At 41.6% G+C, this 27,097-nt stretch overlaps 1 protein-coding gene and 2 long non-coding RNA genes across 5 annotated transcripts; all 3 read left to right on the top strand.

Annotated features, from left to right (window-relative positions):
• The first annotated feature begins 6,664 nt into the window (after window positions 1-6,664).
• On the top strand, window positions 6,665-7,606 carry LOC130140465 (uncharacterized). Of its 2 annotated transcripts, none has more exons than XR_008818449.1 (2): window positions 6,665-6,968; window positions 7,121-7,606. It is a non-coding gene; the product is annotated as an uncharacterized LOC130140465 (long non-coding RNA). The 2 variants fall into 2 exon arrangements; XR_008818450.1 differs by having other exon boundaries at window positions 7,114-7,606.
• Window positions 7,607-12,372: 4,766 nt separating this feature from the next.
• Window positions 12,373-17,402, top strand: LOC115685216 (probable beta-D-xylosidase 6). Of its 2 annotated transcripts, XM_030610251.1 has the most exons (7): window positions 12,373-13,033; window positions 13,160-13,279; window positions 14,473-14,639; window positions 14,721-14,818; window positions 15,406-15,756; window positions 15,905-16,321; window positions 16,689-17,402. In XM_030610251.1, exons 1-7 carry the CDS (start codon window positions 12,410-12,412, stop codon window positions 17,288-17,290), a joined length of 2,379 nt encoding a protein of 792 aa, XP_030466111.1. In that variant the 5' UTR covers window positions 12,373-12,409; the 3' UTR covers window positions 17,291-17,402. The 2 variants fall into 2 exon arrangements, with proteins under 2 accessions (XP_030466111.1, XP_056172230.1); XM_056316255.1 differs by lacking the exon at window positions 13,160-13,279.
• A 5,689-nt stretch (window positions 17,403-23,091) lies between these two features.
• LOC130140178 (uncharacterized) lies at window positions 23,092-23,846 on the top strand. The gene is made up of 3 exons (XR_008818196.1): window positions 23,092-23,240; window positions 23,477-23,564; window positions 23,671-23,846. It is a non-coding gene; the product is annotated as an uncharacterized LOC130140178 (long non-coding RNA).
• The last annotated feature ends 3,251 nt before the right edge of the window (window positions 23,847-27,097 follow it).

Here is a 27,097-nt window from a genome sequence, read left to right as displayed (position 1 = left end):
TTTTTTAATAAGAGCGTCAAAAATCTACGGAGGATATTTTCTAGAGGGCGCCAAATGACGATAATGACCTCGGGGGGAACTTAACCCCGGTGGCAGGAGCGTAAATAAAGTTGGGGGGGTGGGGGGGGGCCCCCGCTCTGCAAAATTCGCAGGTTCGCAGGAAGCTGTTGTTTCGTGGTGGCAGGAAACCATAAAAACCAGCAGCGGCAACAGCAGCAGCAGCAGGAGAGCGATCATGATGATGATGACGATGATAATGATAATAATAAACAAAGACAGATCGAAACCAGATTACCATGTCTCCCACGAACGCATCAAGAATTCAACGACTCCCACTCATTTGCTCTTTCCACACCCCCCCACCACCCCTCAGAATTTCTGTAATCCTCACCAAATTCCACCCCCCTCCCCCTCCCCCTTTTTCACTTGATTGGGCATTTTTTACTTTTAAATTTTGACCGTCGGATAGACCATTGTTTTATGTTTTTTCTATCACCCTTTTCTCTCGTTTCGACATGTCGGTACATGCTCGAGCGCGATCCGTTCGTGCTAAACGCGTTCTGTCGTATAAGCCGTTTGATGAACATGTCGTGTTTGAATTTTCGAGCTATGAAATGATTAATATCGTATGGTGTTTAGGCACGATTCGATATGGAAAAACATAGATGGTCGACCCCAGATGGAGATGTAGTTACGAGTGCACATTCACACTAAAACAGCTTGATTTTTGACCCCAAAAAAATGGCACTACAAAACTAAAACTTTTATTGCAGCTCGACACTTAAGTTTAAAAAGATTTCTCATGCGATTCGATCATGAAACTCCAATTTGACACGATCCTTACGTTACCTACCTTAGTTTAAGTGGAAGGAAATTTTAGATGGTAGCTTTTCTTTCATCATTTCTTTCGTTTTTAGCTGAATGTGGCGCACCACTTATGGGACATATCAGAAAAGGTGAAAAAATAATTAAAAAAGACACAGAGAGATCTCGGGTGATTGTGAGCCGCGCCCCCTTCGAGCACGGCGAGGGTTGTGGCCCTAGCCACGAGCAAGAGAGGTTTTGACGGCCTTGCCAATCGTCTCTCTATGGTCGCAAGCGATGGCGCCAACACTGCGAAAGCGAGAGCACGTAGGGCGAGCAAAAGGAGCTGCTTGGTTCTAGGCAATTCCCAGGGACACTGGTCCAATTTTCAATTCCATAAAATTAGAACCGGTGAATTTCGGTCCGGTCGAAATCTAAATCTCAGTTCCAGGTGTAAAACCGCCCACTTGGATCACCCAGACCAGACCGATTTTTTTTATTCTTTTTATATCTTACAAATCTTTAAAACAGAAACCCTAATCCATTCTTGAATCTTCACGAACCAAAGGAGGTCTTCGCTTAGCAAATGATGATCAGTGACTCGGTCTCATACTCACGCAAACCTGAACAGTGACTCACTCTGCCTATTCTACTCACAATACCCTAATCTATTATTGAATCTTCACAAATCGAAAGAGGTCTTCGCTTAGTGGCTATGGCGAGCGACTCACGACTCACAGTCTCGCCTCGACATCACCCTCTTGCCTGAGGCCCTAAGTCGCCTCCCTCCCTCTCTCTCTCTCGACTCTCCGTCAATTCTTTCGGTCACGCCCTCGTCAAGCAACGATCAGCAGATCAAAGAGAAGAAAATCAAGAAAAGAACAATATTCCAACTCGGATATGATGTCTTCACCAATCGCGAGGTGGGTCTTGTGGTGCCAGCAACTATTGATCTTCCCTTCGAGAGTCACCATAGATACTCTCCCCATACCTTGAAGAATCCTCTATCCACGTATGCACAAACAACCCAAGTCAAAAAGAAGGATAAAAAAAAACAGAACATGCCCACCATTCCTTTGACTCATCCGGAAACCAAATCGGACATGTCAGTCCAGTTTGAGGACCAGATGGGCCGTTCTTGATTCCAGAAACAGGAAACCGACCTACTCTGAAATCAATCATAGTGAAATGGCATCTTTTTTGTGCTTGAGGGAGCTCTATCGTCACATTAACGGTCTTTTATGATCTAAAAATGCCACGTTTTTTCATCCATTAAAAAAAATAAACAGACTTAATAGAGTCCTGAATATGTATAAAGTGTATATGTTTTAAGGATTTAAATGCACAAAAAAAGAAGAAGTTTTAGAGCTTAATTGTCAAGCCAACACGAGTCTAAAATCATGGTGTCATTGTCTCATTTGTAATTTGTCTAAATGATATCACGGGTTACCGGTATTGTTAGAATATTTTAAATATTAAATCAAACCTCGATTTAACAGTTTAAACTTTTTAGAATAGCCGACGGTGGCCTTTATTTAAAATAAAATCCACTTCACATCCTTATTTCGAAAAAAAAAAATAAGAATACTTCATGCCCTTATCTAAAATTTTCCTCAGAAAAATAAGCAAACATCGAAATTAAAGAGAAAATTTACCGTCCATGCCCCAATAACTACAGGGCCAAAAGGGGGAAATGCAAAAAAGCTTGGAACCCACCAAGAAGAAAAGAAAAGAACATTTTGGATGGAAAAACAGAAGAAGAAGAAGAGAAGAAGAAGGGGAAAGTCACCCAAAGAAAGGAAAGAAGCATTTGATGGTTGGGGAGAGGGGGAGAGGAAAAGACAAAAGTGGGTAAGAGAGAGAGAGAGAGAGAGAGAGAGAGAGATGAATAAGATAATAATAATGAAGGGGGGGGGGGTGGGGGGTTTTGGAGGAGAGGAAAACAGGGGGGGGGAGTTGAATTGTGCGATTGAATGGGGGGACAGGAAAGCGGCATTTTTAGATGCTTTGCCGGGCAGTGATCCCGACATCTCCCTCTCTCTCTCTCTCTCCCCATCATGCATCTCTTTCATACATCAATAAATATATATATATATATATATATATATTTGGTTTTGTTTAAATAGTGTCAAGAAGATGCTCGTTAATCGTATTCGGTGAAAAGAGTTTTTATTTTTATATATAATTCGAAAAACATAATACTTTGGAAACAATCGAGCATCCTTATTTGTGTTTTTCTTGTTTTGGTTAAAAAAATCGTTATTTGGGTATTTGACGGGTGCACCTACTATTGGGAAATATGTCTCCAGAGCGCTTATCATTCCTACTAAGAAGGAAATGCAACGATCTCGTTGTAAGCCTCGGGTCGATGTAGTAGCCTGGGACGTCGAACAATTTCCGAAGGAGGAAGTTGTACGTCCAAACTGTTGAGATTGATGTCTTGTATTCTGTTATTCAAGATATTTATGAGGCGGTTCCGAAAGGTCCCCTGACGACTGGACAGCACGGGGGTCCCGCTCCCTTGTGAGCTGGCGGAGGTCGGGTGGGCCGCCCCGGCAGGGGTCTCGGGGGCAGGGCCCCCGGAAGCTATTTTAGGCTATGTGGGCAATTTTGTAATTTGTGTCATGTAGGGTTTCGCTATATATATTTAGGGCGAAACGAGTCTCTAGAAAAGAGGCAGGAGGTGAGAAAGAGTGGCTGTACATTTTTTTACGATATTAGTGAAACGGATCTCTTCTCCCCGTGGACGTAGGTAGGCGGAACATCTCCCCTGCTGAACCACGTGAATTCTTGTGTTGTGCGAATTTCCATTACTTTCTTGCATCGTTGATAGGATCGAATTCAGATATTCGACACAAACCCCCACCAACTGCATGCAAACTGTTTTGATCCATGGCCGCCTGCCCGGGCTAAAAACACGGGCTCGACCAGTTTACAAAACTTGCAAGATGCTTCACCAGTCTCCATGGAGCCATGCCCTTAGTTATTAAAAAAAAAAGTAAGTGCATCAGAGCACTCGTCAACACACACCCATTTATGTATTAGTAGAGTTCACCGGCACATTGTAGTACGGCGACATATTGGAGATATGAAATGAGAGGATTAGAATAACGAAGGGCGAGATCTCGTGTTGGTTCGGACAGCACCATGAATTGCTACGAGTCGTCTAGCATGCTCGGGGCACATCCACTCGTGCGACGGGCTGGCCATCCCCGCCCCTATCGTCACCATCGGCTCACTCTCTACGTCACTTTCAAGCAGCAAAAAAAAAAAAAAAACATCGTAATCTCGGACCGTGCCATTGAATCAGCATCTAAACCCAGTTAATCGCACCTAGAACAATGCTAATCGTCCGAAACAAAGTAGTCCGTAAACTCGCGCGTAATTCCATCTTTTTTTTATGAGTTTCCTCAAAATCTTAAAAAGCATCTTGAATTTCGATTGGGAAAAAAAGAATAAAGAAAGCATGTTTTTCTTTTTTTTTTTTGCTGCTTAAAAGGGCCCGACGTGGACCGCTTTCTCGCAATCGGAGAATTTAGCAAGCAGGACTTAAATCCGCACGAAAACGGCCGTAAAAATCCGATGATCCCCCGTGAAAATTACCCAGGAAAAAAAAAAATAATATAAAATAAACTAAAGTGAAATATAATCTTTTTTATTTTCAAAAAAACGGGAGAATGTGCACGAGCAGGTCGAGAGCGACGGTGGTGGGGCGGGGGGGGGGGGGGGGCAAAAGAAAAGGGAAAAATTGAAAAAATAAATCGAATTAAATTAAAAATTAAAATCGGGGGAATAATTAATAAGGGGATAAACTTTGCTTTACGGCCACAGAAATTGCGGGCCTGTGCCACGACAGGGGGGCCCCAGTGCCGGAACGCCTCCGCCTTTGCCGGTCACCACCCCCACCCCTTTCCCTTTTAAAACCGCTAACCCTGGTTAATCGCTTCGCTAACCGCGGTTAACTAGCCCCCCACCCACACCCCTCGCTCCTCCGCGGCCCTTTTTAATTTAATTAGCCCTCGGCGCGTGGCGGTTCTCGGTTCCGGTGAGGCGAGGGCGCGGGGGACAGGATTGCCAATGGGAGGTCGACGCGTGGCTAGCCGGGGGTTTGAGGGTGAGAGGCTAGGGTGACAGGCAATAATGGCACGTGGGACCCGTGACTGACAGGGATGGAGTGCGAAAGAGAGTCAATGGAGGGGGGGTGATTTGGGGACCGGCCTAGCACGCTTTTTGATTGGTTGAGCAAGTTTGCCGTGCTGATGGAGAGAGGGCATAGTTCACGTGTGGGGGGTGTGGGAGACTTCGCGCTCTGTGTATCTCTAATTTTGTCTCCTACTCCTTAACTCATAAAATTTCCGAAAATAAAATATAAAATATAAAATATAAAATAAAATGAAATGAATGAGTCAATGAATGAATTCGCAAAGCCCCGAAAAAAAGAAATTTAAAGCATTTCAATTACCCTTTTTATGAGCGCGGGATAGGGAGCGCGGGCGAGCGACTGACCGCGCGCCTTCCTCGACGGGCCTGGCCGAGATGAGCAATTCCGCCTCTTTTTTGCGTGCTCACCGTTGACGCGATATCGGGATCTCGCGATTGAGGCGATTTGAGGATCTCCGGTATTCAATTATCGAGATGAATTGTGTGAAGACGGCGGTTGTAACGCAAGTGGCGGTCTAAATCTCCTGAAGCCCGAGGCGGTGAATCGAACTTTGCGCGACACATATAAGAGGCGGTATGATCTCCTAAAGTCCCGAGGTACTAAATTCTCTAGGTGAATTGTGATTAAAAGTTTCGACAATCCAACTTCCAACTCAAGCTAGTAAGCGTGCGTCAAGTGAGGCCAATTTGGGCTTTGAATGTGAAATCGAATGGGCTCAGGGGGCCGAACGTCCTAGCTTGGTGTTGTATCAGCGGGCTTACCAGAGTTTCTCGGGCCCAAAGAGACCGTCAGAAGCTAAAATCGATGCGTATTCGCATTTTTTTTTTTGTTGTTGAGGAAATTAAGTTGTGGAGAACATGAATAATGCCGATTGCTGAGGATACTTAAACTTGCTTGCACGTATATTAAATGATGTGACTATAAAGCTAAAATTTCGTCACGATCGGTTTGGACGACATGTAGTTGAGCATAAATGCGCGTGCATGGCTTAACATTTTCAACCCGTTTGATCATGATATCACATGTTTCATTAAGTATATTCACATGAGTCTATCACGTGTTTGTACGCGTCTCATCCACTAACGAATGTGTTGTGTTCGGACTAGAAATTTGACGTGGAATGACAATGACATAAATATTGCCAATCTCACACGACATCAGGAAAATCGGCATGTCTCTTTTTTTTTAATTAGGGTTGGTGATTTATGTCGGTTTTCTTTATAATTAGTGACTAGGGTTTCGATGTAAATCAATTTGCAAAACGAAATTATGGGCAACGGTTGGACATGTCTGATTGCGCACCCGATTTGTCTTAACCCTAATAGGGCTTAAACGGGTTGCGATTTAGGATTGCGAGACAGGGTTAGGATACCATTGGCAAATTCCTATAGGATTTAGGAATTGTCCCGGCTGGTAACCCGGGCACAAGCGCCGCTTTTTTTGGTTGAAAATGCATCCTTCCATTTCATTTAAGTAGATAAAGTAAAGGCACGACCCAAATGGGTTTCGGTATACAAAATATCCGAAAGGGATTGAGGGGGGCTGGAAACCTAGCACTGAGGAAGAGTCCCGCGAAGTTAGACTTTAACGACCCAATCTGATGCTTTATATTGGGTTCCAGAGCAGTAGGATAAACATAGAAAAGGCATACAAGAAAGCGAGGCCCGACAGTCTTTGATAAGTACTTCAACATCCCAAGGAAGTTGGTCTTCACACGTGACTGACTGAACTAAGGTAGAGTTGTCACACTCCACTTCCATGAAGACTTCTCTCCCCATGTTCTCTCTTCTCCATTCTTTCATAAAGCGCACACCTTCAAGCAATGCCAGGGCTTCCGCTTGAAGAGGCGATTGAGCCCGAATCAGAAAAGCAAATCCTCCCGTGAGCTTCCCTGAGGCATCACGGCACACACCAGCCACCGCACACGACGTAGAGCCAGCAACGAAGGCCGCGTCCACATTAAGCTTAAGAGCTCCTTTCTCCGGCGGCGTCCAGATCACAGGTGATATCCCTTCTCGTTCTGATTTTTTCTTTCGATTCGCACGGCAACTTTTGATATTTTCGTGCAAGGCTATCGCTTCATTAACTGTCGCTTGTGGGTTTGGTGATTTGCCTCTAAAAATCGCATTGTTTCTCGCCTTCCACAGGAACCAGAGTACTTTGGAAACGAGCTCGAGAGACGGCGAGGCTGGTAATGCGCCACAAGAGCCATTTCATTGATCACATTTTCACTGTCTTGCAAACTATAAGGGCACTTATGCAATTTCATGCATCTGAAAATAGAAATGTGTGTACTAGTTTCTATTCTTCTTCTACAGCACAACATCCACAATTTTTTGTCACTTCTCTAGATTGTTAGGATCTAGACAAGAATTTGAACTCGACTTTAGTGATTATGGATGTGTAATCCACATGTAATATTATATATTGGGTCCAAGATAATCTCTTAGTAAAAATCACGTAAAAAAAAAACAATTCAATGTAGGACCATCAAGAACCCTTTGAGAAGTATCTGATAACTTAAGCAGAACGGAATTGAGATTCCATCTACAAAATTTTATCAAGTTTGAGAAATAATTAGAAGTTTATGAAACGAGTTTGGAATGATATCAGCTACTATGATTAGGCTCACAAACATAACGATAGAGAGTAAAGGCAAGAAATAGACAAACAAACTTTTCTAATTCTTGAAGACGGGCAAATATTTACCTGCACATATGAAACATCAAGCTAAATAGAAAAAGAAAAGGCTAAAGTACTATTTTGCGGATAGTCATGGATGGATCTCAACTTGGGTCGATACGGGTGCATAGAATTTCGGGTCAGTGCCTACTTGACGTGCGCCCTACTGGGGTGAGATCGAATGCCATGTTGACGAGGAAATATTTAGTGGTTTGCGAGTGTTACGTCATTCGCTGATGTGGCATGCATTTTTCAGTCTGAACCAATAAGAGATCGACACGTATATACTAACGTGGATTTAGATAAACAAAACAAAAAGTACCCGTCCACCTCACTTTTCCTCCTCTATCTAGTGTTTCCACCGTTGGAGGTGCTGTCGGCGCTTCCTCCTCCTCCATTTGGTCCAAGCCGATTGCTTCCTCCTCCACCATCTAAGTCGAGCCGATTGCTTCCTCCTCTACTGTCCTCACCGGCGGAGTTGCCAGCAATGCGTCTAAGTCGACCACTATCGGGTGTCCGACCTTCTACCTCTCCATCGTATTTGTGGTTGGCGTTTAAGGGGACAGAGTCGTAGATTTGAAACCGACCACTATTGCTGGTAGGGGTGAGAATGGTTATGGTGGGCAGTTCCCACCATAGGATCAAGAACTGCCCATTAAGGTCCGGTTTCGAAAAATTGAAACCGGTAACCGTCTGTTGGTTTCATAGATCTACTGGGTAACTGGACCATCGGTCCGGTTCCCGGGTGAGTTCATGGAACTGGTTTCACCAAGCTTCATGCAAATGGAAATGACCGATAGCAACAGAGGGAGACGATGAACGGTCGGAGTCGCGGCCTTGAGCCAATGGGAGTTGAGAGTTGAGACTGTGAATCAATGGGCGTTGAGCGTGAAAGTCGAGACCATGAGTGAGAGATAGAGAGACGACTCAGAGAATGTGAGAATAAGGTGAGATGAACACTTAATTAATGGGCGTTGAGTTTCAGATTAGAGATTTTAGGGTTTTCATTTTTCTTAAAATGTTTTTTTTATTGGAAATTTTTCTTAAAAATTATATATACGTATACACACTACCGGTTTAGTCCGGATGAGCTGTTTCACGCCTAAAACTGGGAATCGAACCGGTACTCACCGGTTCTAGTAAATTGGAACCAGACAAGTCCCCATGGGAACTGCCGGTTCTGGACAGTCCATGCGGTCTTGATTTCTTTGCACACCCTTAGTCGCTAGCAGCCATGGACAAGCTGCTGTCACTGGAGCCATCGTTGCAAATCTGGAAGTTCCACTGCGGCCATGGATGAGCCGGTATGGCCAAATTAGAAGGGAAGTTTCCTTTCTCGTGCTCGGAGAAACGAATATAGAGAAAAAAAATCCACGACTGGAACTCGTGGTCGAACCTTCCCGGTGCCCATTGCTGTCATGGACGAACCTTTTCCATTTCTCTGTTTTTTGCTTGGCCAAACTTTCAGATCTGGAGCCATTGTGCTCACGGCCATGGTTTCCAATCTGGAACTCATGACCGCGAGCTCCCGATCTGGAGCCATGGCCGCGACCTCTTGATCTGGAGCCATGGCCACTAGTGACGACGGCTTGTTCGACGCCGATAGCCATGGACGAACCTCCATTGCCATCTGGATATGGACCGGCAACGAGTTGCTCCAAATTTGTCGATGGAGCTCTTCGTTGGGTAGACGAAGCCTAGCGATGGTGAGTTCCACGAGGCTAAAAGCAAGAAGACAGAGTTACCGGCAGTACTCCTAAATGAAGGATGAAGAAGAGAGAAGCCATGGCCGCGAGCGATGGCTCGTTCGGCGCCGGCCACCATGGACGATGGCCTGATCCGAAAGGAAAATGGATGGAGAAGAAAGAAAATGGAAACTAAATTTTTTTTATTCCAACTCAATGGACACGTGTAAATCTATTATTGGACCTCAGTAAAAAACGCACGCCACATCAGTAATTGACGTGGTGCTTTGGAACCACTGAATATTTTCTCTATGTTGACTCATGTCATCACACACACATAACAACACGGCATTGATGCAGCAAATGTCGACGGTGAAATCTTTCTCGCGGCACTTCTCGGAGAAAAGTACCGAGAAAGTCTTCAACCTATTGCTTTTACGCTAATACAGTTATAAACATTTCAATTATACCAATTGAGTCATGAACCTTTTGACTATTTGCTAATGTAGTTTATCCGGCCAATTTTGATTTGAAATCGCTGATATGGATGACAACCGTCTTATATGGCACGACCAGCATTTACGCGGACAAATTTTACGAAATTTTCTAATTATTTTTTTAATTATTATTTTCTTCTTTTTTGTTTCTTTGTTTTTTTCTTTACAACTCTGGGTTAGCGACCTTTGCTTGGTCTGGGCAAAGGTGGCGTGGCCTTCGCTTAGATCCAGGCTAGTTGAAATCACATTGCAAGCATCTTTCCAATCTCTCTCTCTCTCTTAAGAATTGCGTTTGGGCCTTTACTAGGGAAATAACACAAATATTCCTTAAACTTTGGTCCAATGTGCAATATTGTCCATGAACTTTTAATTTGTTTAACGTGGTTCATTTTTTTTTGTACATATTCAATGTAGTCCTTGGATTATATAAAAGTGTTTAATCTTTTCATTCCACAAATATAAATTAACGGAATTTATAATTTAGTTTCTAGTTCGGTACGTTTGAATGGTGAACAAAAAAAAAACTACATGTGGAGATATTCAATTCAAATTAGAATATAATAATCATTTTATTTGTTCAATTTGAAAAAATAATGATTATTTATGTTATTTGATGACGTAGATTATTATATCCTAATTCGAGTTCAATATCTCATGTGGATAATTCATGTGTAACGCTATTTTTTTTATCCAATGTTCAAACTTACCGAATCGGAAGCCAAATAAGTAAATTCCATTAACTTTTACCGAATTGGAAGTCAAATAAGTAAATTCTATTAACTTGAATTGATGGAATGATGACATTGAATATTTTTATTTAGTCTGAGAATTAGATTGAATATTTATCAAAAGTTTATGGATCACGTTATAAAAGTTCAGGGATGACATTACAGAATAGGTTAAAGTTCATAAACCACATTGAAATAATTAAAAGTTCATGAACGACATTACAAATAGGGCCAAAGCTCGGAGACAATTTATGTCATTATCTCTTTTTGCTAAAGCCGTGCTAGATCTACGTTAGCTCCATTTACCCATTGTCAATCATGTAAATCACCATCCGGAATTTTTAATGCTCGTCTCAAATTGAACTGTTATAGAAGGTATATTTTAGACTTATACAAGTTTGGGAGTCTTCTAAATTAATTGGGCTTATATTCTTATTTTATTAAATTTTTGACAATTCAATGATTGGTCAATTTTTCATCTATCTAGTTTGTCTCATTTTTGTTAAATTTGTTGTCTACTCATGATTGGTCAGAGTTGCTACTTGTCATTCAATTAAAGTGACCAACGTCATTGTATGGTGCAATCCTACCTATCTTCCACTTTTGGGGAAATGTAAGGGCATATCTCCAAAGTTTTTTATTTACTTAAGGTGTAGCAAATATGGTTTGAATAACTTACTTTTGATATATTTTGTAAAGCAACTTTGTAATGAAAAAATGAAAGAAAAAAAGAGAGGAACCATGTTATGACATGAGGATATGCTCTGGTCGCGCTCACCAGCCTTGGGTCGATTTTGGTCACGCTCGCCAGCCTAGGGTCGCGCAATGGTCAACTTCGCTTGCCTTGGGTTACGCTCGCAAGATCTAGCCTTTATTTTTTGCTTCATTTTTACTTCAAAATTAATTTACAAAATATATTAAAAGTCAGTATACAAACTCTATTTGCTTTGAGCAAATACATCTTGGGTTAAAAACTTTAGTAGAAATGTAATCCAAACGCAACCAGATGACAGTGTCACATCTGAAGCTCTCACAGTTGGACGAGGATGGTTTGAAGGATATTGCTGAATATTGAACAAAAAGCACATGATCTCTTGGTATTTTGTTAAATATCGATCTAGACATCGCTTCACGTAATCAATGTAAAAATTAGGAAAACCTAGAAATCTTTTTACATTATAAAACAAACCCTAAACAAGTTTCAACCAAAAACTTGTATGAAAAAAAAATTTCCTATTAAAGCCCATTCTTATTATGAGATTGATGACAAAAACTTATTTGTAAATAACCGACAAAAGAATAATTTAAAAGGATCCATATAATTATCACTGTATCTTATAAAACTCTAATAGATTATAGATTCACTTTAAATATTTCTAATATAACACCAATCCCATGATTTTCTTCCCTTAAAATCCTTCATTTTTAATCACAACAGCAAACACATACAAAGCAACAAAACACAGAATAAGTCCAAAAAAACCGTCCAAAATTATTTTTCATCCTTCCAATCACATGCTTTAACTAACAACCAATGATCAACACAACTCACCAACCAGTCTCCCATCACGGAATGGCCACAAACCAAACACCACCCACCATACATAACTCGGAACAGGGAAAATATAAATTAAGTTAATTTCAAATGCACTAAACCTAACTCATTCGATATTATCGTAATTGAATATCGAATGCGAGTCGCTTATATAAATATTCACTTATAAATTTATTACTATTTCTGCTACTATTGCTCAAAATTGAACAATAGAAAACGCCAAAAAATGTCTCGACATGACCACTCCAAAAAAAAAAACCAAAAAACTCTCACTCATCTTCCCCATCACAAAAAAAATGCCTCCGGACAGAACCCCTCTCGCCATCCTCAGCTTCATCATCATCTTCTTCTTCTTCTTCACCATCGCTGCAACTGTAACTGCAACTTCAGCTGCAGCTGCAGCTTCAGCTTCAGCTTCTACTCCATACCCGAAGTTCCCCTGCAAGCCGCCCAGGTTCCACGCCTACCCTTTCTGCAACACCTCCCTCCCCGCCCCCGCCCGGGCCCGCTCCCTCGTCTCCCTCCTCACCCTCCGGGAGAAGATCCGGCTGCTCTCCGACAATGCCTCCGCCGTCCCGCGGCTCGGCATCCCCGCCTACGAGTGGTGGTCCGAGTCCCTCCACGGCATCGCCTCCAACGGTCCCGGCGTCTCCTTCGCCGGCGCCGTCGGGTCCGCCACCACCTTCCCCCAAGTCCTCCTCACGGCGGCGGCCTTCAACCGGACGCTCTGGTCCGCCATCGCGTCGGCCACCGCGACGGAGGGGAGGGCGATGTACAACGTGGGTCAGAGCGGGTTGACCTTCTGGGCGCCCAACATCAACATTTTCAGGGACCCCAGGTGGGGGAGAGGCCAGGAGACGCCCGGCGAGGACCCGATGGTGGCCTCGGCCTTCGCGATCGAGTTCGTCAAGGGGTTTCAGGTAGGGGCGGGCCATTTTCGACGCAAATTGGCTCTACTAATTTTGAAAAATCAATCTTTTAGCGCGCTTAGGATGAATGTTCACCGTAGATTGCGAGACGAACTTGACATGTGAACACGAATTCAGGGCGGTAGTGGCGGGAGCGAGGAGGATGATGGGTTGATGCTCTCGGCGTGTTGTAAGCATTTCACTGCTTACGACTTGGAAAAGTGGCACAATTTCAGCAGATACAGCTTCGATGCCGTGGTGAATGTTCCATCTCTGCTCTTTTCTTTCATTTTTTTTTACCTTTGTAAATGATGGAGGGCATTATAATGCTGGGGATAGAAATTGATCTTCGTGATGAATGCAATGGTTCTCGAGTGAAACAATGAGGAATCGTTCTTTGTGCTTCGTTGCTCTGCTTTCTTCGCGGTTACTTCTCTTGAAGTACATGAAAGAGCTCACATGTCTAATTCCTTTTCCTTCCCCTTCCATGTGGTGTTCGATCGATATCAATGTTTATTTTTAAAGCTTTTGTGGCTAGAATACAACTGGTACAGCGCGTTACTTGATTCAGCAAAAACAGTGTAGTAAGGAAGTGCATAACACTTAAACGTTTCGTGATTGCTTTGGTTGCGTTTGAAGATCTCTCATTAACAGTGACCTTTTGATTTTAACGATAGCTTTAACTTTTGGCTTCTAAGTGTCACTCTTATTATGAAAACTTCATAGTGAGATGACTAGGATTAGTTGTAGTAAACAATACCATATTGATCCCATGGTCTCTGAAGATAGCCATTTAACAATTTAAATAAATCTTATTCGAGATAAGTGCATTGTAAGTCCCAAAACTTGTCACAAAAGTGCAATTGAGTCCTAAAACTTTCAAAAAGTGCAATTATGTCCTAAAACTTGTCAAGAAAGTGCAATTGAGTTCTAAAATTTTCTAAAAGTACAATCAAGTCCTAAAACTTGTTAAACTCGTCCAATCAAGCTCTTCTGTTGATTGCATTTTTTGAAAGTTTTAGGACTCGATTGCACCTTCATGACAAGTTTTAGGACTTGATTGCACTTTTTGAAAGTTTTAGGGCTCAATTGCACTTTCCTGATAAGTTTTAGGACTTCCAGTGTACTTATCCATCTTGTTTTTTAAAAAAGTTTCTGAAGTATTAAAATAGTTTTAGTCCTCCTTGGCTTCTTAACTATGGTCTGTTGGCCTTTTCTACTGCGCTCTAGTGAGTTTCCATAGGTGCCTCCTGCCAAATGGTTTGGGAGGAGGTGAAGTCTCCCCAATCACACAATTCCTTTTCCCTAGTGCGGTTTTATTCACTTGTTAGACAAAATGAATAATTATGGTCAACATTAGGCTTGTATACTGTGATGGAGGTTAGCCCTCAATCAAGAAAACTTGAGTTGTATTGGAAGAATGTATTAGCTTAATCCATTTTCCTTTGTAGGTCACACAGCAGGACTTGCAGGACACATTTCAGCCTCCATTTCGGAGTTGCATTCAACAAGGGAAAGCAAGCTGCTTAATGTGCGCTTACACCGAAGTCAATGGGGTGCCTGCATGTGCTAAGCAAGATCTGTTACAGAAAACTAGAGTTGATTGGGGCTTTAAAGGGTAAGATCATTCAACTATTTCAAGTCGATTAATGATTGCTTCGAGGTTATTATGTAAACGCCTTGCTGGTATTAAGTTCAGATACATCACCTCAGACTGTGATGCGGTTGCCACTATTTTTGAGTACCAACATTTTGTGAAGACGCGCGAAGAGGCTGTTGCTGATGCTCTCAAAGCAGGTTATCCTTTTTGTCTGCTGTTCGATTCTGCTGCTTCTCTTCATTGCATTTGCATACAACTTTGTATACTTGCATTCCTGATTCGCCTGTAATTGTTTATAAACCATGCTGTGATCCTCATGTGAAACCACAGCTCAAGTCACAAGTTTATGTATATATGGATGGTTGCGTTATTCTCTGAGCTCTTATGCCTTGATCAGAGTCTTTGAAATTTATTTGTAAGAAATCTTTCGGTACTTCATGAAGTACTTATGACATATAGCTGTAGACTCTCATGACATGTTTTTCAATACATGAAGAATGTTGGAATGAAATGGGAGTCTTTTGTTTCGTTGTTACTGAGAGAAGTAATGTGAGAATGAAAAGGGAGTGAGAACCAAATGTCAAGACCTTCCTTTGATATATATGATGAGAAAGAAAGAGGGAGGGAGCTCCTCTTGTGCAAAATTGAAATGAGCATTATGCTTCGATCCAAATACTCTTAAGAATCTAGTAGCTATCATATCATCATAGATCTTTGATTTATTAATTAAAGATATAAAATATTCCATGTTATCTAAGTCATGGCTATGGAATTATGTTTGCAGGAATGGATATAAATTGTGGATCCTTTTTGGTTCGAAATACTGAGTCTGCAGTTGAGCAAGGGAAGGTGGTGGAAGAAGACATAGATAGAGCTCTTCTCAATCTCTTTTCAGTTCAACTGCGTCTTGGCATTTTTGATGGGGACCCTAGGAAAGGAAAATTTGGAAAATTGGGACCTAAAGATGTTTGTAAATCTGAGCATAGGGCACTAGCATTAGAAGCTGCGAGGCAGGGAATAGTGCTCCTAAAGAACGAAATTAACTTCCTGCCTTTACGGGAAGATGTCATTTCTTCCTTGGCCGTTATTGGTCCGCATGCTAGCAACATAAGCAATATGCTGGGCACATACACAGGTTTGTTGATATGCACTTACTCAAGTTGCTCGTCTGATTCAACCCTGTGTCGTTTACAATTGGTCTCTGCTTTTTTTCTCGAGATTGTCGTATTTCTTATCACTACGTTTATGACTGTCCAAAGTGTTTCTTCTTGTTCCCCTCACAGGAATCCCTTGCAGGCCAAAAAGCCTGCTCGAGGAACTTCAAAAGTATGTACAGATGGCATTTCATGCAGCTGGTTGCCAAAACATCCCATGTAATGCAAGCGGTAAATTTCCTGAAGCAATTCTTGCTGCAAAGAAGGCCGACTATGTTATTGTAGTCGCGGGCTTGGATTTGACCCAAGAGAGAGAAGACCTAGACCGAGTCAGTCTCCTCTTACCTGGAAAACAGATGGATCTTGTGTCTTCAATTGCTGCCGCAAGTAAAAACCCCATAATTCTTGTTCTGACCGGTGGTGGGCCCCTTGACGTTTCATTCGCTCAAAATGACCCACGAATTGCGAGCATCCTTTGGATTGGATACCCTGGTGAAGCTGGTGGGAAAGCACTTGCGGAAGTCATTTTTGGTGACGTCAATCCAGGTTTGTTTTTTCGTATGGCAACTAATTAGAGAGAAGCTCTGTGCTTTTCTGAGAATGAATAGCCCGAGCATTGTACAATGTGTTTTTCCCATTTTCTTTTGCAAAATTACACGAAAGCGAGTAGGTCCGTCATGCATAGAGTAAATTAATTGCACATAATTGTCAATCAGTGGTTTAGTCTAGTCTTGGACCTCTTCTGTTCCCCTGTGAATCTCTTTCTTATTCCTAGAATCATGTAGAAGCAAAGTTTTACTGGCTCGTTTCCTTTTATAGATTCATATATAGAAGTAATTTTGCGTTTGTTCCGTCGTTCGCGTTAGCACCTTGGACATATGGGCATGAATTTGATGCAACAAATTTTGTTCAGGTGGTCGACTGCCCGTGACATGGTATACGGAATCATTCACCAAGGTTCCAATGAATAATATGAACATGCGGGCTGATCCTTCTCAGGGTTATCCCGGAAGAACATACCGGTTTTACATCGGTGATAGAGTCTATGGATACGGACATGGCTTAAGCTACACGGATTTCCATTACAAGTTCTTGTCGGCACCGGTGAAGCTAAGTCTGCTAAAATCTTCCAGAGCTAGTCCTTATAGGAACCGAGTACTCCTAGATGCCGAAGGATTCGCTTCCCTGGACATTGCCGAGATTGAAGAATCCTGCGATTCACTGAAATTCCGTGTGCAGATCTCGGTGATGAACGTTGGTGATATGGAAGGAAGCCACGTGGTGATGCTATTCTCTAGAGCACCGAGACTAATTCGAGGCACTCCACAGAAACAACTTATTGGATTCGACCGCGTGCATACTTTTCCTAATGGATCTATCGAGACTAGCATTTTGGTAGATCCTTGTGACCATTTTAGTGTTGTAAATGAGAGTGGCAAAAGGATGTTGGTCGAGGGCGGGCATGTCTTGATGCTGGGAGATCTGGAGCATATCGTGTCGGTTGAATTGAACTAGCGATTGCGGAACTTATTTGTGTACAACATGTACAAATAATCATTTTTCTTGGGTGCATGGGGCATTTCCTCATGCGGTTATAGCTCAAGAGAATTCTATGTATTATCTGGAAGTAAGCTCGCATGGGTTGGATTGGATCCACATCAGAGGCGACGGTACGCTTACGAATTGACCAACTTTGCGGTCCGGAGGTGCGGATAGGAAATTTTGAAGTAATGCGAATGGTAGAATAACAACTGCCATCGATGAACTTCTCTGCTCAATGCTGAGATGGTTTTTTGTTTTGGCTATGAACTGTGAACTGCTAAGCCAGTTAACTCATCTTGCAACTGGGCATTAACGCATTTGCATCGGCATAATAGCAAAGCCACAAGGTTGATTAGAAAAAGATTGCTGAAGCTGTGGCTCTTGGGCAATAAATCAATCTTATTGGGCTATTGGGCAATAAATCTAGTTAAAAAGCCCAATGTAGAGAAAGCATCAATTGAGGACCTCGATTGAATATGATGGTGTTTGATTGCGGTAACATTGAATCCTAGAAAAAAGTTAAATTTTGTGAGGTATTGTTGTGGACTATTTTACGATGATAGTGCGAAAGTTGATGAGATGTACGATAAGGTGAAACAAGTGTACGATGGCACTAAGCTTGATCGGTATCTTCAAGCTAAACGTGAAGATGTTCGTGATCTTGACCTTTTCATGCGGTGAAAGATTACCAGCCAAAAGTTTAAATCCCATCTTTGATGGTTTGGGATATTTTGTCTATTCTCATAACTACTGTTACTTCCGAGTCAACTTTAGTACATCGGGTTGTGTGCCGGATGGCATTTGAAGTTCTTTAACTCCAAAAGCAGTGAAGATTGGTTAAGAGCCATTTCCATGCCGATTAATGTTGAAGAGTGCATCGAGAATGCGGAAAAGTTTAAGTTGGGTAAGTCATGGATATATCTTTTCATCTTTGATTCTTTTGAATATCTAATGAACGAATGCTTTATTCAATCTCTTCTTTTTGTTAGACATAAATAGTGTAAACGTGGAGATTATCGACGATAGATAGAGTTTACATGTTGAACCGGAAGGAATATAGGTGTTGATGCTTTCTATTAATTGTTTGAGTTTTATTTCTAGACATTCACTCATTAAAACTAATGTCGAGTGATCATCTATATTTGTTTTTTTATTTTGTTTTCAGGTGATCAAAACTTGGAGCGATTTGTTGTAGTCGAGTTCTGAGTTGGAGAAGCTTAGTTGGCTCTGGATTTAAAGCTTTGAGCTCTCAAGCCATTTTGCTCGTTCTTTTTATACTTGGAAACATAAGATCTGCGTTAATTTATCCTTCGTTGATTTATTTTGCTTGCTCTTGTGAACTTATGGCAAACTTGTTTTCACGTGGGATATGTAGTGTGGACCACGGCCATGCTAAGTTTTTGATGATTATTGAGTTCATTGATTATGTGGTATCACACCAAGTATAATGCTGCAAAACTAATCTTGGTGAACAAAAGGTTTGGTCAGTGTTCGAATTGTGGAAACCTGTAATTGCCCATTAATCTTTTGGAGATAATTATATTAAAGTGGAGAAACATCGCAGATGGCATGTTCATTTTTGAAGGGTCATGGCTTTGTATTAGTATTGCTTTTCTTTCTGCTAGTAATTGGATGAAAGTAAATTCCACGAAGATTGATGAAAGCGCTCGGCCTTTTGACCCTTTCGTGGCCATCACAGTTTCACTCGAAGAGAGAATAAATGACTGGCCATATATTTGCAGGTATTTTTACAGAGGAAACACAATAAATAAAAATCAAAACTCTGCATGGCCGGTTCCAGTTCGGTTTGATTGCCGAGTGGATAGGGTCGGTTCCTGGTTCCACAGCTTGGGAATCGGCCCTATTTGGACTTTTTATGCAATGCTATACAAATGCCTGGTTCGACCAAAGGTGAGGCTGATTAGACTTTTATATGCACTTCATAGCGATCTCTCAAGATAATCTTACCGAATCTCTAGGATATGTTCCTAGTTCATTCTTAGAAAAAAAAGGAATAAATCTCTCGGGGAATATTTTTGGAGAATTTGGAAAAACTAGTTGCATTTTCTAAGAGGAGAATATTTCTTTTGCTATCGGAAAGGCGAAGAATATCTCGTTTGGAAGTTCCATTCACATTTTCTTTATTATTTTTGCAGATATTGTTTTTGCTTTTTTTGCCGCAAATTGACTGGAGAATTAAGTGGATTAATACCATGAAAAACTTTAAACTGGTACACATGTGACAAATTTACTCCAAACTAATTTTTTGACCACCAAAAATCCAAAATTGGTACACTTGTGATAAATTTGCCCTCCGTTAAATTGAATTAATACTACGAAAAATCACAAACCGGTAAATCTGTGACAAGTAGAGGAGTAAAACCCTAAACTGGCAAACTCGTCAACTGTCACGTGCTATCCAATTTAGCAATTTGATGGTAAAATTTAACGGAAACTAATAGATGGTAAATTTGTTACAGATATATCAGTTTGGGGTTTTTCATAGTTAAAATATTAGTTTGGGATAAATTGTCATTTGTGTATCAGTTTGGGGTCTTTTATGATATTAATCAATTAATTAATTCCACATGCTTATCACTTTAACTAACGGTATATATTCCTTGGATTATTATGATTACATCTGTCCATGTCCTCCCTTTCCTTGAACCTTTTTCACTTTGGTCATCCCTTTTAAAGGCTTTTCTTACGCCCTTTTTCTATAATGAAATCTAACAGCTGTCCTTCCCAAAAGATCTGTCCATGGCGTGCGTCTGAAATCTCTCCATTCGTGGGCCAAAAGATCGATTATGGTTTCATTACGTGGATGAGAAAGGAGAAGCTTCGTGATAACCCCAATGTATAATTTATAGGGCTGTTATCCCAATTTTGAAGTTGTAAATTAGACCACGAGACTTTCATTCATTATGAGAGAAAGAGAAAATTACTAAAAAAGTTATAAACCTAATTATAATTGTGTAGTCATAAACCTTTTAATTTGATCAATTTAGTCATAAATCTTTATATAACTTGCCAATTTAGTTCACCCGGTCAATTTTGGTCAAAAATCACTAATGTGGACATTGACTATCCTACGTGGCGTCACCGGCGCTGATGTTGACAATTTTTATAATTTTATAATATTTTATATTCATATTTATTTATTTTTCTCTTTTATTTTTCCTTTTAATTTTCTGTTTTTTCATTGTGGTCGGTGAGGCTCAACCTCATTTGTGATTGGGTTGGTGAGGCTCTCCCTCGCCCAAGCCTTGGCGAGGTAGCCCTCGCCAAAGGCCACGTGGTCTAACCCTCGCTAGATCCAATGGGGTGGCCTTCACCAGAGGCTGCGAAGTCGGCCCTTGTGGCCCTTGACCTCGCAACCTCTTGCAAGGGTTCGAGCCTTGCATGTGACATGGTGAGGCTCTAGCTGCGGGCGAGGTCGACCTCGCCCAGTGACAACGAAGTCAAACCTTGTTAGCCCAGTCCTGGCAAGGCCGACCTCACCTAGAAACGGTGAGGTCGAGCCTTGCTCGGCCTGCCTTGCTCGACCTCCCACAATGAAAAACAGAAAATAAAAAGGAAAAAGAGAGAAAATAACAAAAAATAAAGTTCATAAAAATTTTAAAAAATTATAAAAATGGTCTCACATCAGCGCCGGAGGTGCCATGTCAACAATATTTGACTAAGATTGGTCGGAGGGATTGAATTAGCAAATTGTCAAAATGTTTATGACTAAATTGGCCAAATTAAAAGATTTAGGATCAAATTGGTATAATTGCAAATATGTTTATGACTGTTTTTGATAATTTTCCTTGAGAGAAACACTAAAGTTATTTAGATTATGGGTGATCAGTTCCAGGGTAGGCGATAGGTGGTTCCCAAGCTGGAACTGGAAACCGTCCACTAAGAACCGATTTCACAAATGAGAATTGGGAACACCCAATGGTTCCATGGACCCACCCGAGAACCGGGCCTTCAGTCTGGTCTGGTTCCCAAGTGGGTCGACAGAGCCGATCCTGCTAGGGAAACTTGCAAGTATGTGCTAATTCAAGATTGAATTTGGAATGGTTCGTGCCTGGTGAAAGCCCTCAAATTAAGCATGATTGAGGATCAGCAAAGGAATAAGACTTGTGAAACATACGGTGCATTCAATGCTCAAGTCTTCATAAATGGAATTAGCAAATCTCATTGTTTCACTGCAGCGGCTATCTTCTTTTGGATGAGACGCACTGAAATTTTGACCCAGCAAGAATACATAGCGAAATCTAACCTAATGGGCAGCACAGAAAGGAGTATAAGGATTAAGCACTGAATAACAATTAAGGATGCTGAGGGACTGAGGACTTACAGGAGAGAGAGAGCGACAACTACAAGCACTGTGAGCGAGCAAGGTGGAGGAGAGTCATGATGAGCGTCATGATGAGCGTCATGAGTGGCAAGCAAGGCTGCAGCTGTGAGAGCGAGCTGCGAGAGAGAGGCGTGATACATGTGAGTTTGAGCGAGATTGCGGGAGGGAGGGGAGGCTGATTGCGAGGGAGGGCCGGAGGCGAGTTTGGGATTGTGAGAGGCGAGGCGACCGATGGATGGAGAGCGAGATGAGGAGAGAGAGTTGAAGGCCTGAGAGCGAGATGAAGAGTAGAGGAGGTGAAGACTAGGGTTTCTTTCTATTTTGACTCCGAGGATCAATGAGTAAAGTAAAAGGCGTGAGAGACTAGAGAAAGACCGAGTATGAGAGAGCTGTAATTTAAATATATATATTTAATGAGTGCTTTTAAAATATTTTAAGTGACTTACTAAGAAAATATTACAGTTTTCAATGCATCAGTCATTCTTTTGAAGTGCGTAATCATTTTTTTGAAATTCGAAATTTTCTATTAACGAGTATTCTAAAAACATTTATTAACAACACCCTATATCTATATGTATATTATTAAGCTAGAAGTGTCATTTGTCTCATTTTTAGCTTTTCGAATTTGCCGTGTAATATATGATACCCATTTTTTGAATAACTACACGCTTTCTTTTTAACCACACTAATTACATACTTTCTTTCTATGCATAACCAGCCCGCTACATGCACACGTAGCACATGCCTAAGCCCTATATATATATACCGGGCAGCTAATGGTAACAAGTAGCTCGAGACCATTGTTTAAAAGAAAACTTTGCCGGCCCTAACTCTATAATCCCCCCAAAAAAAATCGAGAAAAGGAATAAAAGAAGAAGAAGAAAACCATAAAAAATTCAGAAATTATTGAAATATTATTTAAAAGTGTCAACATCACGTCACGTTAACACTTTTTTGCCAAAATTGGCCGGATGGATTTAATTGGAAAGAAGTAAAATGTTTATGATTCAATTAGTAAAGTTGAAAGGTTTAAAATTGAATTGGCAAAAGTGCAAAGGCTAATAGGTTTTGTGGGTAACTACTTCAAGAGATTTTACGGTTTGCAAGGTAATTTCTTCTATCATGTTAGGAGTAATCAATACGTTAATATTACAATATTCTTATTAATCTGCCGAAGATTCTTTTCGTATAGTTGAGGCTTACGATCCCTTTCTCCAGTTTCCGACTTGTCCACGTCTCTGTCGAGCTAATTAATAATGGTAGTAAGTTATCTTACCAAAAAAAGAGAAAAAAGGGAGGGCAATATCGCAATAATGTGGGGGGAAATCAATTGATGCATGCAATGCAATTCTGTGGGCTCGGTTTGTGCGCACTTGTATATATATATGACCCCTCTCTCTGTCTCTCTCTATCCCTTCTTTCTGTCTCAAACAAGAAGCAAATCCTCACATCTTCCTTCGTTGTTCTCTGCAAACCTCGACCTCCAAACAAAACTTCTTCTTCCTCCTTGGCTCCTCCTACTTTCTCTTTCAAGATAGATGGCCGACCCCAAGTACGCTTACCCTTACCCTGCTCAAGGTACTCTCTCTCTCTCTCTCTCTCTCTCTCTCTCTCTTTTATGTACCTTTTCATGCATGCTCTTGAATTATTTCCTGAAAAGTTTCTTCTTTGAGGTCATCAACGAGGTACCCTTTTCGGTATTCCGTGCGAGATCTGTCCATGAGCTTGCATTGACATGTGTATCATCGACTTAAGTTGCGGATTTGATTGTTCTGATTACTGTTTTGGTGTTGGTTTGTTGGGTGTGGTTCAAGGGTACTACCAAGGTCCTCCGGTCATGGCTCCTCCGCGGTATGCGGCTGCTCCGCCGCCCCGGCGAGAACCAGGGTTTCTCGAAGGATGGTAGTCCTTGTTCTTATTCTTATTCATTTACTCCTTCGTTAATTAAGGTTATAATGCAATTTTTATTGCTTTCTTTAACCAAGATATTCTTTCCTTAATTTTGCAGTCTTGCGGCTCTCTGTTGCTGTTGCCTGCTCGACGAGTGTTGCTGCGACCCCTCGATCATATTCGTTAGCTAGATGTGATGTAGTTCAGCAATTGCTTGCACAGTTCAATTTGAATAAATTTGTAAGTTGTCATGTTTTGTGAGTGAAGTTATTAATTATCTTTTGCTTTTGATTACATCTATTTTAATTGCCTCTTCTTTGTGGATTACTTGCGATATCTTGGTAAAGATATCTATCTGAAGTGATATTATTCGGAATCAAGAACAAATATTGCGTGAAGAATATGCAAAAGTTGCCGACATAATTACGTGAGAAAGGAAACTTATTCTTAGAATGTATAATTGTCACTCGTAATTAAAGATTTCCGTATGATCTGCCTATGTACAAGATCACATGTTATGGAAATTAAATTACAATCATCATCTAATAACTGTGTCGTAAACACATAATCTTTTGGCTATGATAGCACATAAAAAATAATGGGGCCGATATCGATATCAATCTCAAGTCTTGACCTGATTGGACAAAATACTAAAGTAGCTCGAGCTTGATTAGAAATTAGATGAGTCAATCTCAAGTCTTGACTCGATTCTGTCTCCACTCTCGAGCTTGAAATGCCCAACCAATACCTCTAATACTAGGCTACTTTTTAAAGGGATAGCACGAGGCTTCGAATTCTTGGGCCCAACTGGATTCCACGGACGCCTATAACATTAACCTGTGCCAAACTTGTGACGGCAGGTGTAACCTTTAAGGTTATTTTGAGTGGGAAATACTGTAATAATTACAGGCATTTGATGTGTCCAAATTATTGACATCGAAATTTGCACTCATAGATGTCTTACCCTATCATTTGAATATCGTGATTGAAATTCTCGAGGTTCGATTAGCAACCAAAAATTCTTATAATTTTACTATAAGTAAAACAAGCAAAATCTCTGATTTGCAAAAGTAAGTGGACTTCCATGCCTAACTCGGCTCCGAACTGACCCAGAATAGCCCTGAAAAGAGAAAGAAAAAAAGGCCCTCTTTTTCCTTTTATTACTCTCATTCTTATAAGTTTAGGGGCACGAAAGTAAACTTTGGTGCTGTCTGCGGACAGTCGTATTGTTTTGAATATCAAACTGTCCAAGTGCCCAAAGAATCCTATCTCTGCAGCCGAAAGAATGTGGCTTAACTTAACGCAAAGCATATTTAAACATCAAGAGGTTGATCTTTCATCTTTATGCTTTTCGTGAATTCCTACTATTCAAGTAAAGAATATCTTTTTCGACCAAAAAAAAAAAGAAAGTGAGGAATATTTTTTGACAGGCCCATTAAGGGTGAGCATCGGTCCAGGGCATAGACTGGTCCAACTTGGCCAGTCTGGGTCTGGTTCCAAGGGTGACTGGGTCAGTCCTTGATCTTAGGACCCCTGGACCCTGCATTATGCGGATTGGCCTTCGGTCCTAGGAGTTTAGGGTTAATCAAAACCGGACCAACCCTGTATATATTAGATATTATATATTATATGCTTTTTTTCTACTCTAAATCCTAGTGCCTCCTCCTCTGTTATCTTCTTTCTTATGCAGTTCAGTTTGTTATGTAAATTAGAAAGTAGAAAGAAACTAGGGAAAAGTGCCAAAAAAGTCCTAAACCTTTTGCATTGGTGCCAATTTAGTCCTAAACCTTTTTTTTGTGCCAATTCAGTCCTAAACCTTTTGCATTGGTGCCAATTTAGTCCTAAACCTTTTTTTGGTGCCAATTGAGTCATAAACCTTTTGCATTTGTGCCAATTTAGTCCTAAACCTTTTGTCTTTGTGCCAATTCAGTCTTTCCGATCAATTTTGGCTGGATTTTGCTGACGTGGACGTCGATCGGCCGGCGACCGGTCACCGGGACTGACGTGGAAAACTTTAATAATATTTTAATATTTTTTTGAATTTTTATGAATTTTTTTTTCTTTTTTCTCTCCCCTCCCTCCAGCCGGTCGCCGGACCGGCGACCGGTCGGTGGCCAAAGGCCAGAGGCCCGCGCCGGCGAGGCTCACCCACGCAGGCCACTGGCGAGGCTCGCCCTCGCCGGCCACTGGCAAGGTCATGCCCCGCCCAGCCGCCGGCGAGGCTCGCCCTCGCCAGCGACGGTGAAGGCGAGCCTCGCCATGGCTGGGCGAGGCCCGACCTCACCAGATCCGGAGAGGTCGTGCCTCGCCCAGCCGCCGGCGAGGCTCGACCTCGCCAGATCCGACGAGGTCGGGCCTCGCCCAGCCATGGCGAGGCTCGAGCCCTTGCCAGCGGCCTCCGGCAAGGGCTCGAGCCTCACCCAGCGCGAGGTCGGACCTCGCCGGATCTGGCAAGGTCGAGCCTCGCCCAGCGCGAGGCTGCCCTCGTCAGTGGTTGGCGAGGGCGAGCCTCGCCAGTGGCCGGCGTGGGCGAGCCTCGCCGGCGCCGGCCTTTGGCCTCTGGCCACCGGTCGGTCGCCGGTTCGGCGACCGGCTGGAGGGAGGGGAGAGAAAAAAAAGAAGAAAAGAAAAAAAAGAAAAAAAATAGTAAAAATTCAAAAAAATATTAAAATATTATTAAAGTTGTCAACGTCAGCGCCGATGACTGCTCGCCAACCGGTCGTCATCCACGTCAGCAAAATCCGGCCAAAATTGACCGGAAGGATTGAATTGGCACAAAGACAAAAGGTTTAGGACTGAATTGGCATAAATGCAAAAGGTTTAGGACTCAATTGGCACCAAAAAAAGGTTTAGGACTAAATTGGCACAAATGCAAAAGGTTTAGGACTGAATTGGCACCAAAAAAAGGTTTAGGACTAAATTGGCACAAATGCAAAATGTTTAGGACTTTTTTGGCACTTTTCCCAAAGAAACTACCCCTAATTCGATAAAAAAGAAAAGAAAATAGAAACCCTCTTTGCTCGCCTCGCTCACCGCTCACCGCTCACCGCTCACCGCTCACCGCTCACCGCTCACCTCTCTTTGCTTGCCTTGCTTGCCTCTATTCACTCGTTTCGTCGCTCGCCTCTGGCCTTTCCTCGCTTGCCTCATGAGCGCAGCTCAGTTGGACAAACATACTTTGTTACGTATTAATTATGTGTGTTGTTAGTTTTGTTTTTAGGTGTTCGGAAGTTGAAGCGATCATTTAAGAATGAACAAGATATAAAGTTGTATAATTCATGGTTTATATTACGTTTTTTGAACTTTTTATGGTTTAATTGTATTTCATGTGTTCGTTTTTGTGGTTTGTTGCTTTTAGCAAGTGTAAAATTTATGATGTTACCGTATCTTATATTTATGTTTGATATGTATTGGTATTTATAGTTTAGTTGTTCAATGTCGTGTTGTTGATAGACATGTAATTTGAAATAATATGTTTGTCCTTTCAAAAAATACAAAAAATGAAACAAAAAAATAATCCGTTGGTCCTGGGTTGACCTTGGAAT

The sequence above is a fragment of the Syzygium oleosum genome, unplaced genomic scaffold (assembly GCF_021117445.2).
Source record: "Syzygium oleosum isolate NSW1041296 unplaced genomic scaffold, Sole_v2.1 Sole_v2.01, whole genome shotgun sequence".
Taxonomy (NCBI): Eukaryota; Viridiplantae; Streptophyta; class Magnoliopsida; order Myrtales; family Myrtaceae; genus Syzygium; species Syzygium oleosum.
The sequence above is the reverse complement of the archived record's forward strand: the minus strand, read 5'-3'. Positions and strand labels throughout refer to the sequence as shown.

Excerpts from the sequence above, each read along its gene's own strand:
- LOC115685216 (XM_030610251.1), top strand. The coding sequence starts at position 12,410 with ATGCCTCCGGACAGAACCCCTCTCGCCATCCTCAGCTTCATCATCATC. Across the intron at positions 13,280-14,472 it reads GATACAGCTTCGATGCCGTG|GTCACACAGCAGGACTTGCA; the intron begins GTGAATGTTCCA and ends TTTCCTTTGTAG. Across the intron at positions 14,640-14,720 it reads GTTGATTGGGGCTTTAAAGG|ATACATCACCTCAGACTGTG; the intron begins GTAAGATCATTC and ends TATTAAGTTCAG.